Source organism: Chiloscyllium plagiosum, unplaced genomic scaffold (genome assembly GCF_037043375.1).
Source record: "Chiloscyllium plagiosum isolate Xiang-an unplaced genomic scaffold, Cpla_swu_hap1 HiC_scaffold_28, whole genome shotgun sequence".
NCBI classification, from domain to species: domain Eukaryota; kingdom Metazoa; phylum Chordata; class Chondrichthyes; order Orectolobiformes; family Hemiscylliidae; genus Chiloscyllium; species Chiloscyllium plagiosum.
In genome coordinates, this window is record NW_028270166.1 from 7,305,978 (window position 1) to 7,322,209 (window position 16,232).

Genomic DNA, 16,232 nt, shown 5'->3' on the forward strand with positions numbered 1-16,232 from the left:
CCCTTTCTCTCAGGGATCTGGGGTGGAGGGTGCTGCACGCAGCAGTCCCCTGCAACCGCAGATTGCGGTGGTTCATGGACTCCCAGCCCAACTGCTTGGTCTGTGGTGCTGTGGAGTCCATGGACCATGTATATATTGGGTGTGGGTGCTTGCCTTTTTGATTTTTTACAAAACCTTCTTCTCTGTTTTTGGTTGCACTTCAGTCCCATGCTCCTGATCTTCAGGCACCAGGTATGGAGAGGGGAGAGCAGGTCTGAGGATCTCCTCGTGGGTCTGCTCCTGGGTCTGGCCAAACTGGCCATCAACAGGTCCAGGCAGCGGGCCACGGAGGGGGTCGTTAGGGCCGACTGCCTGCCCCTCTTCCGCGGTTACGTTAGAGCCCGGGTGTCTTTGGAGAAGGAGCACACGGTGTCCACCAACACCCTGGAGCTGTTCAGGGAGAGGTGGGCGCCGCAGGGAGTGGAATGCATTATTTCCTCCTCCAATTATATTTTGATTTAATCTCTGCCCTCCCCTTCACTGTTTGATCACACAGCACTGCCCTTTGATGTGAAGGGCACTGCTTGTCACTGGCCATTTGGATGTTTCCTTTCTTTCTGGTGGTGGGAAATAAATAAAGATTTGTACACCTTGTGTAAAAACGAAAAAGAAGAAAGAAAAAAAAATAAACAGGAGATTCAGAGTCTCCTCAGTTCAGGGACAGACTCTGAGCTGGTTGGTTACAGCTGGTTGGTTACAGCTGGTTGGTTACAGCTGGCTGGTTACAGCTGGTTGGTTACAGCTGGTTGGTTACAGCTGGTTGGTTACTGTGCACATGTAAATAAAGAGTGACTTAGTGGCAGGTTATCTGCCTCTGTGCCGTTGTTTCTGTAGTGAATTCTTTACGATGGAGAGCTGTAGAGGCTTGATCATGAAGAAAATTCAAGACTGAGATAAGCAGATGTTTAATCAGCAAGGGGAATCAATGATTATGTGGAAAGGTCAGGAAAGCCAAGTTGGTTATTGGATCAGCCATGATCTCATTGAATGGCAGAGCAGACTTGTAGAGTCATAAAGTCACAGAGCTGTACAGCATGGAAACAAACTCTTCAGTCCAACTCGCCCATGCCGACCAGGTATCCTAAATTAATCTGGTCTCATTTGCCAGCATTTGGCCCATGTCCCTCTAAACCCTTCCTATTCATATACCCATCCAGATGCCTTTTCAATGTTGAATTGTACCAGCTTCCACCACTTCCTCTAGCAGCTTATTCCATACATGTACTACCCTCTGCATGAAAGAGTTGCCCCTTAGATCCCTTTTAAAGTTTTCACCTGTCACCCTAAACCTATTCCCTCTAGCTCTGGACTCCCCCAGCCCAGGGAAAAGACCTTGTCTATTTATCCTATCCATACCCCTCATGATGCCATAAACCTTGATAAGGTCACCCCTCAGCCTCTGATGCCCCAGGGAAAACATCTCCAGCCTATTCAACTTCTCCCTGATGCTCAGATCCTTCAACCTTGGCAACATCCTTGTAAATCCTTTCTGAACCCTTTCAGGTTTCATAGCATGGTGGTGCAGTGGTTCAGTGGTTAGCACCGCTGCCTCACAGTGCCAGGGACCTGGATTTGATTCCAGCCTCGGGTGACTGTCTGTGTGGAGTTTGCACTTTCTCCCTGCGTCCGTGTGGTTTCCTCCGGATGCTCCAGTTTGCTCCCACAGTGCAGGTTAGGTGGATTAGCCATGGGAAATTGCCCATAGTGTTCAGTGATGTGCAGGTTAGGTGTATTAGACAGGGGTAACTACAGGATAATAGGGTAGGGGAATGGGTCTGGGCAGGTTATGCTTCAGAGGAGTCGGTGTGGACTTGTTGGGCTGAAGGGCCGGTTTCCACTCTGTAGGGATTCTATGATCTAACATCCTTCCAATAGGAGGGAGACCAGAATTGCACACAATATTCCAATAGTGGCCTAACATGAACTCCCAACTCCTACACTCAATTCTCTGTTCAATAATTGAAAGCATACCGAATGCCTTCTTCACTATCCTATTTACTTGCAACTCTACTATCAAGAAACTAGGAACCTGCACTCCAAGGTCTCTTTGTTCAGCTACACTGCCCAGGAACTTCCAATTAACTATATAAGTCCTGCTAAGATTTGCCTATCCAAAATGCAACACCTTGCCTTTATCTAAATTAAACTCCATTTGCCACTCCTCAGCTCATAGGTTCATCTGATCAAGATCCCATTGTAATCCGAGGTCACCTTCTTCGCTGTCCACTGCACCTTCAATTTTGGTGTCATCTGCAAACGTACTAACTGTACCTCCTATGTTCACATCCAAATCATTTATGTAAATGACAAAAAGCAATGGAACCAGCATCAATCCTTGTGGCACTCCACTGGTCACAGGCCTCCAGTCCGAAAGACAACCCTCTACCACCGCCCTCTCTCTTCTACCTTTGAGCCAGTTTTGTATCCAAATGGCTAGTTCTCCCTGTATTCCGTGAGATCTAACCTTGCTAATCAGTCTCCCATGGGGAACCTTGTCGAAAACCTCACTGAAGTCCATATAGAACATGTCCACTGCTCTGCCCTCATCAATTCTCTTTGTTATTTCTTCAAAAAATTCAATCAAGATTGTGAGACATGATTTCCCAAGCATTAAGCCATGTTGACTATCCCTAATCGGTCCTTGCCTTTCTAAATGCATGTCAATCTTGTCCCTCAGGATTCCCTCCAACAACTTGCCCACCACTGAGGTCAGGCTCACCGGTCTATAGTTCCCTGGCTTGTCTTTACCACCCTTCTGAAACAGTGGCACCACGTTAGCCAACCTCCAGTCTTCTGGCACCTCACCTGTGACTATCGACAATACAAATATCTCAGTAAGGGGCCCAGCAATCACTTCCCTAGCTTCCCACAGAGTTCTTGGGTACATTTGATCAGATCCTGGGGATTTATCCACTTTTATGCATTTTAAGACATCCAGCACTTCCTCCTCTGTAATATGAACATTTTTCAAGATGTCACCATCTATTTCCCCACATTCAATATCTTCCATGTCCTTCCAGAGTAAACACTGATACAAAATACCATTTAGTTATCTTCCCAATCTCCTATGGTTCCACACAAGGGCCGCCTTGCTGCTCTTTGAGTGGCCCTATTCTCTCCCTAGTTACCCTTTTGTCCTTAATATATTTATAAAACCCCTTTGGATTCTCCTTAACCCTATTTGCTGAAACTATCTCATGTCCCCTTTCTAATGGCCTACTCCTGTTCCTATGCCTTAGGTTTCTGAACATGAATGCAGTAGGCAAGCTGAATATTTTCTATTTTGGACCCCCAGAATTTGTTATATATTTTCCTTTTGTAATAAAGTGCTCTCTAGTGTCCCAATTACATTTACCCCTCAATTGGGGAAATGGCAAATGGTGATAATATCACTGGACTAGTAATCCAGAACATCAGCCCAATGTTCTGAGGACTTAGACTCAGATTCCCTTGTGGCAGATGGTGAAATTTCAATTCAAGAAAAAAAAGGTTCAGAATAATTCTCTGGAATGTTGGCGCCTCCACTAAGTTGAGAGTAGATCCAACGTCTGTAACCATTGTCAGTTGTCATTAAAAACCCATCTGTCTCACAAATTACTTTTAGAGAAAGAAATCTGCCATATTTAACTGGTCTGGCTTATGTGTGAAGCCAGACCAACAGCAATGTGGTCGTCTCTTAACTGCCCTCTGGGCAATTAAAGATAGACTATAAATGCTGGGGCATAGCCAGTGACACCCATGAACAAATTAAACAAAAACATGGTATGAGAGTTTAAATAAACATTTATATTATTGTTGGTCATGAAAGTAGTTAGTTTGGAAGTTCAGACTAGAACTGTTTGGTTAAAACCCTGAAGTGGTTATTTGAAACTGCAAAAGTCTAAACTCAGTGTTTGTAGATTGTAGGCTGTCAGATTCTCGAGAGTGGAAAATGAAGGTCCAGCTTGGTCAAACCTATCAATGTGAGATCTTGCTGTGGCTGAATTGGCCTCTTTTACAACAGTGACTGTAGTTCAAATACATTTCAAAGGCTCTGAAGGGCTTTGGAGCATCTAGTGGGCATGAATGGTCCTGGAAACACTCAGCTTCTTCCTTCCTTTCTGAAACATCGTTTCGAAAGGTTGTTCTTGGACCAGTGCCAATTCAGTTGACCTCAGCAGAGGCTGCTGCTGGGATTACCTTCCATGTCTTTGAGGTACGGAGAAGAAGATCAGCCAGTGTCCTTCCTCCTTGTGGATGGGTGACCAGGGATACATCAGGTGGAATCCACTGGGAATGCGTAGGAATCAATAAGAGTGTGAACCAGGGCTGCATTTTTGCTTCCATATTCACATGCAGCATGTTTGTATGTGTGCAGCCATCTTCGTGTATACATGTCAGGCAGTGCGTGCAGTGAACACGTCTTTAACAAGAACACATTGTGTACTTTTAAACACATCAGCCTTATGGAACAAGCCTGTCACAGTCGGAACTGTGGTAATTACACAATTAACAGTCAAGTTACCTGCATGTTGTTCTGATAATGCTATTCAGAGATTGTTCCGTGCCTGCTGTACAGATGTGGCTCTAGCTCCTTGATAGCCGAGAAGCAGAGAGTATGCTACTGGCATATTTGTGCCTCTTTCACATTTTAAGGAGGGCTGGAATATTGAACATGGGCCAGCAGGGGTTATGCTGCTTTTGTTTTGCACAATAGGTTTCATTGCAATGGCTCCTCACAGGCCCGAACAGCTGAATCCATTCATGGCTGAATACCTGAATCTCTGGAGCTTCCAGTTAATCTGTAGCAATAACAAGTGCACAGTTGGTAAATGGATCAAGATCAATGCCCATCACTCAACGACTTCCTCAGTGCACCTCTTAATGACATCAATTCTACTGTGCACATAAAATGTACTTTCTGCATTTGTAATTATCTGTTGTTTCGAAATGTAATGTTTTGTTTGGCCTGAAATTGTCAATATTAAGGAAATCTATAAAGTTAATATATAATGCTCAGGAGAACATCCCTGACGTTCACTGATAAAGGGAGAAGGACATGCATTTTTACACTGCCTTTCAGGACAACTTCACATGGATTGTATTTTACATCCTAAATCTCTTTTTCTGCTTTATTTGTGTCAGCATCACAGACTAATCACTGCATTCTGCTAACATTGATGTCACTAGTGCTGCTAAATCAGACATGAGCTACTGAAATTATAGGCCACTGAAATTAAAGCTTTTAAGTGGAAATAATCGAAAGATGGGTCTTGAAGATTTGAAGTAATGGGCTGCGACTATTTTCTTTGGCATCTTCAGTGTTTCAGTGTGACAGTGTCAATGGGAAGCAGGTTTAGGGTTAGGAATAGTGAGTGAATGGATAAACTGTGGAACTGACTCCCCCAGAAGCTATTAATATTGCATTGTTCGAAAGCAAATCTTTCAGATCTCTTTCAGCAAGTAATGTTTTGGGATATTAATAATTCGAGACGTTACAAGTGGCCAAGGTATTTGTTGGAGAAACAGAAAGCTGTGGAATTTTGATTTCTACTATGACATCACATGGCATCCATACAGCCTAGAGGCCATTCAGTCCTTTGGAACTATGTTAAGATCAAGCTGATTAGTTCCATTCCCCATGTATCCAATCAATAATTTTCCACACCCCTACCACATTGATCTTTTGGCATTGTACCCATTGGAAGAAAGGTCTTCCAGTCAAAAGAAAGATTGTCAACATCATGCATTACTGTGAATTTGTGACTGATTGGCAACAGGGAAGCTGTTTGAGGTGTCTCCGGTGCATTTAGATAGTGCCTTTAACATAATTCAACATCCAAAGGTAAATTAGATGTAGATAATCATGATCTGTCAGTGATCCACAGGAGAAGATATTAAGGACCCAAATCTTGGCTCCAACTACTCTGGTCTTCATTCCCAAGCCAAATCTCATCTCTCCATCTTCTCCTTCAACCTTTTCTGGCCAGACACTTGTGAATCATAGGATCCCTACAGTACGGAAGCAGGCCATTCGGCCCATCGAGTCCACCCTGACCCTCTCCGTAACTCAATTATGTCTTAATTGAGGAGCAAGAGATAGCAAGACAGGGAGGGTTAGAGAGTGAATTACCGAGTCGGGAGTTGGGTTAGCTGAAAACATGGTCATCACTGGTGGAGCGATTAGAATCAGGGATGTGCAAAATGCCAGAATGAGAGGAGAGCTTGGAGAGTTGTCATGTCGGAGGGGGTTACAGGAGCATGAACAGATGTAGGGGATTTGAAAACAAGGATCAAAATTTTCAAATTGAGATGTTTCCTGATCAGAAGCTAATAAACAACAGCGAGCAAGGGAGTGATGGGTAAACGGGGCTTGATGTGAGTAAGAACATGGACAGAGAGTTTTTGGATGACACCCAGACATTTCAATCCATCTCAAAGGCAGAATGTGGGGATGCATTGGATAGAGATAACAAAAACAAACAAATGAAGGTTTTGGCAGCAGATGAGCTGAGGGCACTGTTCCCTTTCCACACACAACAATTGCCATGCCAATACTACGCCAAAGCATTCACTTCTGGTCTCTCCAGCTGCTGCCAAGCACAGGCCTCAGAGGTCTACACAGCAACGGAGAAGGGAGCCCCAGATGGGGGGAGGGTTGGACAGACGTGAAAGTCAATCTGCCAATCTCCCTTCTCACCTATCTGCTCCACCCTCCCCTCTGACTTATCACCTCCACCCACACCCCGACTCACTTATTGTACTCTTTGCTACCTTCCTCCACCCTCACCTCTGACCTATCACCTCCATCCTCATCCCCATTCACCTTTTGTGCTCTTTGCTACCTTCCCCCACCCTCTTCTCTGACCTATCACCTCCATCCCCATCCCCATTCACCTTTTGTGCTCTTTGCTACCTTCTCCCCCTATTATCTCTCCACCCAGGAGGTTTCCTGCCTCTATTCCTCATTAAGGGCTTTTGCCTAAAACATCGATTTTCCTGCTCCTCAGAAGCTGTCTGACCTGCTGGGCTTTTCCAGCACCACTCTGATCTAAACTCTGGTTTCCAGCATCTGCAGTCCTCACTTTTGCCGAGACGTGAAAGTCAGCAGTCTCAGTGGCAATGTAGACTCGTCAATAAAAAGGTCAAATATAAAACCAAGGCTGGTTAAACCTCAGAAGGCTGCAGCCACTAGTGAGGGAATGGATTTTTCATTGGGAGCAGGGACAATGATTTTGTCTTCCAAATATTTAACGGGAAATAATTTCTACTCATCCAGTCCTGGATGTGGATAGGAAGTCTGATATTTAAGGTTTGAGTGAGGTAGAGAAGGGTGTTTTCACCTTAGGATATGCTTATAGTTCTATAGTTTTAGGATAAGGAATGATAGATTGAAAACAGAGATGAGAAGGAATTACTTCTCTCTAATGGTCATGAAGCTGTAAGTTTCACTCCCCCAGAGTGTATTGGATAGCAGGACTCTAAATCCATTTAAAGAGGAGATAGACAGTTTTAATTAGTATTGGGTTGAAGGGTTATGGAGACTGGGCAGGAAAGTGGAGTTGAGGCTGAGATGAGATCAGCCAGGATGGTATTAAATGGCGGAGCAGGCCCGAGGGGCTGAATGGCCTCATCTTGGTTCGTATCTTCTCTCACGCTTTTGGAAAACGTGAAGGATGGGCAGCAGGTCAAAGTGAAAGAGAAGAGGGGCCAGGAGATAAATCCTTGGGACACTCCAGAGTGGACAGAGTGAGGAGTTGGAAAGGAAGCCAATGCAGGTGGTTCAAGGAGAATAGTTCAGGACTAAAATCCATGGATGTTAGATGAGGGAACAAGAAGCTGCTTCTTCCTGTTTCACTGTCGATTTTATTTGAAAATACCGACAAGTTAATTACAGTCAGCATTATTTGGTTAGGATACAGATAATAGTCTTTTTTGTTTATAGAAACTTACTTGGTCATCAGTTGGTTCCCTTGTGTTTAAATCAATACTAAATGCATTATGTTTAATGATTTCATTCCTATTAGGATTAATTAACATGTTTGAACTGCATAAATTCAACATCATTTGCAATCAATTGTGAGTGTTCATTTCATGCATTTTTCATGACCAGCACTCCTCTGATCTATCCTCTCTTCATTCTCCTAAGCTCCAACTACTCTGGTCTTCATTCCCAAGCCAAATCTCATCTCTCCATCTTCTCCTTCAACCTTTTCTGGCCAGACACTTGGGAATCATAGGATCCCTACAGTACAGAAGCAGGGCATTCGGCCCATCGAGTCCACACTGACCCTCCAAAGAGCATTACACCCAGACCCAACCTATCCCAGATAATCTTATATTCTCCATGGCTAACCCACCCAGCCTATACATCCCTGGTAACTTAGCATGGCCAATCCATCTAACCTGCACATCTTTAGACTGTGGGAGGAAACCGGAGCACCCAGAGGAAATCCACGCAGATACAGGGAGAGTATGCCAACTCCACACAGACAGTTGCCCAAGGGTGGAATTGAACTTGGGTCCCTGAAGCTGTGAGGCAGCAGTGCTAACTACTGAGCCACCATGTTGTCTTTGCCTCCCATAATTGTTTCCATCCTCTCACAATCTGGGCTTTTAGCCTCCAATAATATTTTTCATTTCCAATGGCCCTGAAGGCCAAGGTTGGGTCATGTAATTGAAAGTGTGGTAACTGAGGAGGCATTTGACCCTGGTTAGAGAGGTAGCAAGGCAGAGGGGTTTCTGGGAGACCAGTGGTGGAGGCGGGTGGGGGGGGGGGGGGGGTGAAAGTCTGGGAAGCGCAGAGGTGAAGGGTCAGAGGGGAAATATGAGTCACAGATCAGAACAGATCAGAACAGAAATGGATTCTCGCTTACAGTCTTCATCATACAACAAAGTCATCAATCTTCAGTTCTGAATCGAAGGTGTTCCCAGTGAACCAGCCAACAATATTTGTCAAGCTGGAGGACGGTAAGACTGATGGGTTGACTTTCAGATATCATTGTGAGCTACACTAATCCCACCAGGTTCAACTCTCACCTCTTCTCTGACAGTGCTCTGCTTCTCACTAACTAGTTATCCTTTTGTTTCCCTGACATCCAGAGGGGTCAAACCCTTGCCAGACAAACCCGTGCCTACATGAGGGAACCTGTGTATCCAACAGGACCGTCTACACCTGCAACTGTGTTCCGGGATTTACTGGAGAAAACTGTGAGATAGGTGAGGCACTGAGTAAAACATGGGAGTGGACAACTTGCAACGTATCGTTAAACATCAACACTTTCCCTGCAGCTACATGCCACTCAGTGGTTTGGTGTCCGATCTCTTGCCTTAAGATATTGCCGTTGCAGAGTTATTTCCAAAATCTTGATTACTTCTGTAATGTATTGCCACACGGATATGAAACAAGGGCTCAATATTTAATGACCTTATCCTGAACTTGTCTCTCCTCTCCTCAGAACATTGAATTGGGCTCAGAGTAAAACTTTATGAGAAGGTTTTGTGATGCAGTGGTAGTATCCCTATCTCTGAAAGCCTCGACTCAAGTCCCACCAGCCTCAGAGATGTGTCATAGCAAATCCAAACAGGTTGACTAAAATAACTAAAGCTTCATGAATATGTCCTGCATTATGTTACCCAGATATTTCCAAGAACCTTAAATCTGTGTCATTTAAGTGCTGGCCCTTTCTATGGGCAAGGCGAAAGTGGGTACTGCAGATGCTGGAGATTAGAGTCAAGATTAGAGTGGTGCTGGAAAAGCACAGCAGGTCAGGCAGCATCCGAGGAGCAGGAAAATTGATGTTTCCTGATGAAGGACTTTTGCCCAAAATGCGATTTTGTGAAGATCTGTAGCTGGTTGGATTCGTCGTTGGTCTGTTTGCTGGGCTGGTAGGTTTGTTGGCAGATGGTGCACCCCTTTCCGGGTAACATCCTCAGCGATGTGTTGCCTCCCATGAAGCGCTGCTATACGGTTCCTCTTTGAATTGATGTGGTTCTGTTTGAGCAGTTTCCAGTTGGTGCCTGGGTCTGGTTTTCCATTGAAGTGGTTTGTATATCGGCTCCAGGTCAATGTGTTTGTTGATGGAGTCCGAGGGTGAGTACCATGCTTCCAGGAATTCCCTTGCTGTTCTTGGCTTGGCCCATCCTAGCATCGTTGTGTTGTTCCAGTCACACATGTGGTTCTTGTTGCCCGTGTGTATGGATTCCAGGGAGAGCTGGTCATGTTGTTTAGTTGCTAGTTGGTGTTCATGGATGTGGGTCACTAGCTGTCTACCTGTTTGTCCTACATAGTGATTAGTGCAGTCACTGCATGGGATTTTTATAAATTACATTCGTCCTGCATGAAGTGGGAGACTGGCGAGTGGCTGTCTGAGTGTGGCTGTTTGAGTGTGGCTGTCTGAGTGTGGCTGTCTGAGTGTGGCTGTCTGAGTGTGGCTGTCGGTTTGTGTGCTGTCAAGATCCCTAGTGGTTGGAGCAGTCTGGTTGTCAGTTCTGAAACGTTTTTAATGTATGGGAGAGTAGCCAGTGTTTTGGAGGGTGTCTTGTCTTCTTGGCGTTGCTTATCTGCCAGGTATCTGCAGATGAAGCTGTGGGGGACGAATGTAATTTACAAAAATCCCATGCAGTGACTGCACTAATCACTATGTAGGACAAACAGGCAGACAGCTAGTGACCCACATCCATGAACACCAACTAGCAACTAAACAACATGACCAGCTCTCCCTGGAATCCATACACAGGGGCAACAAGAACCACAAGTTGGACTGGGACAACACAACGATGTTAGGATGGGCCAAACCAAGAACAGGAAGGGAATTCCTGGAAGCAGGGTACTCACCCTCGGACTCCAACAACAAACATTTAATTGTACAAAAGGCTAGTGCGGCCGCACTTGGAATATTGTGTACAGTTCTGGTCGCCCCATTACAGAAAGGATGTGGAAACACTGGAAAAGGTGCAGAGATTTACCAGGATGTTGCCTAGTCTGGAGGGAAGGTCTTATGAGGAAAGGCTTGGGTCTGTTCTCATTGGAGAGAAGAAGGCTAAGAGGGGATTTGATAGAGACATACAAGATGTTCAGAGAATTATATAGGATAGACAGTAAAAATCTTTCCTAGGATGATGACATCAGCTTGTACGTAGGGGCATAGCTACAAATTGAGGGGTGATAGACTTAAGGCAGATGTCAGAGGCAGGTTCTTTACTCAGAGAGTAGTAAGGGTGTGGATTGCCCTGCAGCCAATGTGGTTAACTCAGCCACATTAGGGGCATTTAAACAATCCTTGAATAAGCACATGGATGATGATGGGATAGTGTAGGGGAATGGGCTTAGATTAGTTCACAGGTCGGCGCAACATTGAAGGCCAAAGGGCCTGTACTACGCTGTAATGTTCGATGTTCTATGTTCGAACACATTGACCTGGAGCGGATATACAAACCGCTTCAATGGAAAACCAGACCCAGCACCAACCGAAAACAGCTCAAAGAGAACCACATTAATTGAAAGAGGAACCATATAGCCGCGCTTCACTGGAGGTAAAACATCACTGATGTTACCCAGAAAGGGAATGCCAATAAACCTACCAGCTCGGCAATCAGACCAACAATGAACGTACCAATTAAAATACTGTTTCAGAGGAAAAGAGGAGTCAGTCCTGATGAAAGATTCTGACCTGAAACATTGACTCCGCTGCTCCTCTGATGCTGCTGTGCTTTTTTCCAGCTCCACTCTTTATCCACTCTGACGCTCCTGCATCTGCAGTTCTCGCTATCTCCCATTAAGATACTGACAATCTTCTGCGATGGTTTTATTTTCCAGATATTGATGAGTGTCAATCCAGTCCCTGTGAAAATGGCGCAACCTGTGTCGATGGAATCAATTCCTTCACTTGTCTCTGTTTACCGAGCTACGCTGGCAGGTTGTGTGAGGAAGGTAAGGCACTTTTCCAGCCAATCACATACTTCCATGGCAATCCCTCCCTGAAGCTTCATATTGTGGAAAACCTGACCTGTACTGACAGTAAGGAGGTCAGCCAAGTGGACCTCAGAGAATATGAGTCGGAGCATATTACTGCAGTCTGTACAGAAGACAGCAATTACTGGAGATCACAGCCGGTCAGACAGCATCCACGGAGAGAGAGCAAGCTAACATTTTAGGTCTGATGAAGAGAGATCTCGATTAGAAATGTTAGCTTGCTTCCCCTCCGTGGATGCTGCCTGACCGGCTGTGATCTCCAGCATTTGTTTTTCTAATAAAATATGAGTTCCCGGATTGGGGCTGTTAATCTGCTCCGATCAGGGAGCTCTGGCTGACAGATATAAACAGGAGCGTCAGAGGTTCTGTTCACTCTGAGAGCTGGCTCTGTGTTAGAGTCCAGGTCATGTATTGCATACGTGTAAATAAAGGGTAACGTGGTGACGGGATACCAACCTTTGTGGAGTTATTTCATGGCCCCAAATGGTGCTTGAGTCCAATTTCCATTGTATTCTTTAAAATTAAATCCCCATGTTGACTGCCAACTCTAGATTCTGTTGAAACCCCTTGTTTAATATCTCCGTGCTCTCTGGACCGACATCTCCTCTATTACTGCCCCCCAGAAACCTGAGGCCATTCAAAACTCTGCTTCAGCATCAGAACTTGTGTGGAGTTCCATTTGTCTGTCACCCCATTGAGTTGCTGTTCACCTCTGCCTCACCCTTGTGTTCAATCCCTTGTGGTCTTGGCTGTCTCCCTGTTGCTGTAAACAGCCCCCAAAACAAAACCCAGCTGCAATAAAAACAGCAAAATGCTGAAGAAACTCAGCAGGTCTGGCAGCATCTGTGAAGAGAGAAGTAGAGTTAACATTTTGAGTTCTGGTATGACTTGTTCAGAACTCGCCTGTATTTCACTCATATTTTCTTTGTTTGTTTACTTTGCATGTTCAGTGTTATAAATCAAAAACTTAGGAGGATGTCATGTGGACGGGGATTGAAGGTTGCAGCTTTCGGGTGCACTACAGCCTTAGACCATGGAGAAGGAATTAGAAGCCTATTGGTGATATAGTTAAAAATCTCCCAACACCAGGTTACTATCCAACAAGTTTATTTGGAAATACACGCTTTCGGAACACTGCCCCTTTGTCAGGTAGCTAGTGGGGCAGGATCATAAGATACAGAATTCAGAGCACCATATCATTGTGTCATGCAACTGATGCGATATATTGAACAAACCCATGTTGCTATTAAGTCTTTCATCTTTTAGAATGGGTTGCAGATTTGAATAAACCTGTTGGACTATAACCTGATGTTGTGTGATTTTTAACTTTTTCCACCCCAGTCCCACAGCAGCACCTCCTCATATTGGTGATGTGACATTCCTGGGGCAGAAGGTTGTGATGAAAGCCTTACCCCATTGCAGACACTCCACAGGAGGTACCCAAATCCAGACAAGGGGATGGGAAGATACGTCCCAGAATAGTTACAGCACAGAAGGAGGCCATTCGGCCCATTGTGGCTCTCTGAATGAGCAATTCAACTGGCGCCATCCTAATGCCTTCTTCCCATCACCATCCATATTCTCCATTTTAAAAGTCTGGATTGAACCTGCCTCCACCATACTTACAGGCAGCACCTTCCAGACCCTAACCCCTCTCCACTTGACAAAGCATTTTGCTCGGGTCACTTTAAATCTCATTCTGGAGCTTATTATGAGGGTGAGCTGTTTCTCCCTAATGCCCTACTCTGTCTGGACTTCTTATGATTTAAAATCTCTCCTTCAAATCTCCTCTCAAACTCCCGTTCTCCAAGTCAGTCTCAAAGTCTCAGACCTGGTTAGCTCCCAGATCCACCAGACCCTCACAGTGAGGAAGCTCCTGGGTTCCCGGGGCTCAAGCAGAGTAAAAGCTGAAAATCCAGGTGACAACAAATCTCACCGATCCTTTTATATCTTCAACATGTCTCTTTAGGTTGATCTGGTCATTCTCTGGGCCTCAGTTAGTGATAGACTTGGTGAGTTTATGTTGGGAAACAGGTTTTTCTGACACCACCTGACCTGAACTTGCCACTTTCTTGGCTAAATTTCCCAACACAGCATTGGAATAAAAGAACGACAATCCCTTGTTTGCATGTCACCTCAGGATGTCCTCTCAGGACTTTAGAATGTTGTTTGCATCAGAAATTGCTGACAATTTCACTGTGTAAGGCACTATTCCTGACTCCTCAGATACCAAGGAGAAAGTCAGGACTGCAGATGCTGGAGGTCAGAGCTGAAAATGTGTTGCTGGAAAAGCACAGCAGGTCAGGCAGCATCCAAGGTACAGGAGAATCGACGTTTCGGGCATGAGCCCTTCTTCAGGAGTGTGCTTTTCCAGCAACACATTTTCAGCTCCTCAGATACCAAAGCAGTCCATGTCTGAACATGGCCACATCCAGACTTGGGCTGATAGCTGGCAAAGTCTAGATTAGAGTGGTGCTGGAAAAGCCCCACTCCTGATGAAGGGCTTTTGCCCAAAACGTCGATTTTCCTGCTCCTCGGATGCTGCCTGACCTGCTGTGCTTTTCCAGCACCACTCTAATCTAGACTCTGATTTCCAGCATCTGCAGTCCTCACTTTTTCCTGCCTGATACCTGGCAAATAACATTCTCTCCACACAAGTGACCATTTCCAACAAGAGAGAATCTAATCATTGCCATCTGAGATTCAATGGTATTGCCATCTGTAAATTTCCCACTGTCAACATCCTGGGGGCTATTATTGACTAGAAACTGAACTGGACCAGCTATGTATGTACTGTGGCCACAAGAACTGGTCCAATGCTGGGAGTTCTGTGAAGGTTAACTTACCTCCTGAGTCCCTAAAGCCTGTCCACCATTTACACGGGACAGGACAGGAGTGTGATGGAATACTCCCCACTTGTATGGATGAGTGCAGTTCAAATCAAGTCAAGAAGCTTGACACCATCCAGGGCTGGGACTGTGATTGGCACCACGTCTAACAGCTTCAATGTTTGTTCCATCCATTACAGGGGAGGGCAGGGTTTACTATCGAGTCCACAAGAAGATCAGCCGTGATCCTATTGAATGGCTGATCTTGATAGCCTACTCCTGCTCCTAGTTCCTCTGTTCTTATCTACAAGTTGCACTCGAATAGCTCGCCAATGTCCCTTCAACACAATTCTATAATCTATCAGAAAGGCAAGGGCATCAGGATTAATATTCTAATTGCATCAAGCTCCACCCACTCTGATTCTGTCTCACAGTCTTTGAATGAAAGCACTTGATGTTTGCACAAGTATATAAAGGGAGCAGATGTATTCTGTGCAGCTGCCTCAGTAATTACCTCTCGTAAATTAATGTAAATTTTTCCTACTGCCATCACAATAAGCAATCTTGTTACATAAAACAAGTGCCTCTTCTGTTTAGACTCACCAGTGGCTATTGCTGTGCCACATAATTAGACAGGCCCTAGACTTGGCATAGAGAAATGAGGGAGGGCTCTTGTGGTGTGGTGGGTAGTGTCCCTACCTCTGCACCAGGAGGTTTGAGTTCAAGTCTCACTTGCTCCACAGGCGTGTGTAAGATGTATGAACGGGTTGATCTTGTGAGTGAGGGATTGGCGACAGGAGATGACATAAACCAGAATACCACAGGCTGACAATGTAGTGCCAAAGAATGTGGCATATAGCTACCAGTGTCATAGAGTCATAGAGATGCACAGCATGGAAACAGACCCTTCGGTCCAACTCGTCCATGCTTGCCAGATATCCTAAACTAATCTAGTCCCATTTGCCAGCATTTGACCCATTTCCCTCTCAAACCTTCCTATTCATATTCTCATCCAAATGCCTTTTAAATGTTGTAATTGTACCAGCCTCCACCACTTCCTCTGGCAGCACATTCCATACACGTACCACCCTCTGTGTTAAAACGTTGCCCCTTAGGTCCCTTTCAAATCTTTCCCCTTTAACCTTAAACCTTTGCCCTCTAGTTCTGGACTCCCCAACCCCAAGGAAAAGACTTTGTCTATTTATCCTATCCATGCCCCTCATAATTTTGTAAACCTCTATAAGGTCACCCCTCAGCCTCCGACGCTCCAGGGAAAACAGCCCCAGCCTGTTCAGCCTCTCCCTGTAGCTCAAACCCTCCAACCCTGGCAACATCCTTGTAAATCTTTTCTGAACCCTTTCAAGTTTCACAACATTCTTTCCTATGACAGGGAGGCGGAGGGGGGTGGGGTG

At 45.2% G+C, this 16,232-nt stretch overlaps 1 protein-coding gene across 1 annotated transcript in view; it reads left to right on the forward strand.

Annotated features, from left to right (window-relative positions):
- ncanb (neurocan b) overlaps positions 1–16,232 on the forward strand; it is a 264,974-nt gene that overhangs the window by 213,682 nt on the left and 35,060 nt on the right. Inside the window, exons 9-10 of the mRNA XM_043721435.2 lie at positions 9,121–9,237; positions 11,837–11,950. Coding sequence (XP_043577370.2) covers positions 9,121–9,237; positions 11,837–11,950 — 231 coding nt within the window. The remainder of the gene's footprint in view (positions 1–9,120; positions 9,238–11,836; positions 11,951–16,232) is intronic.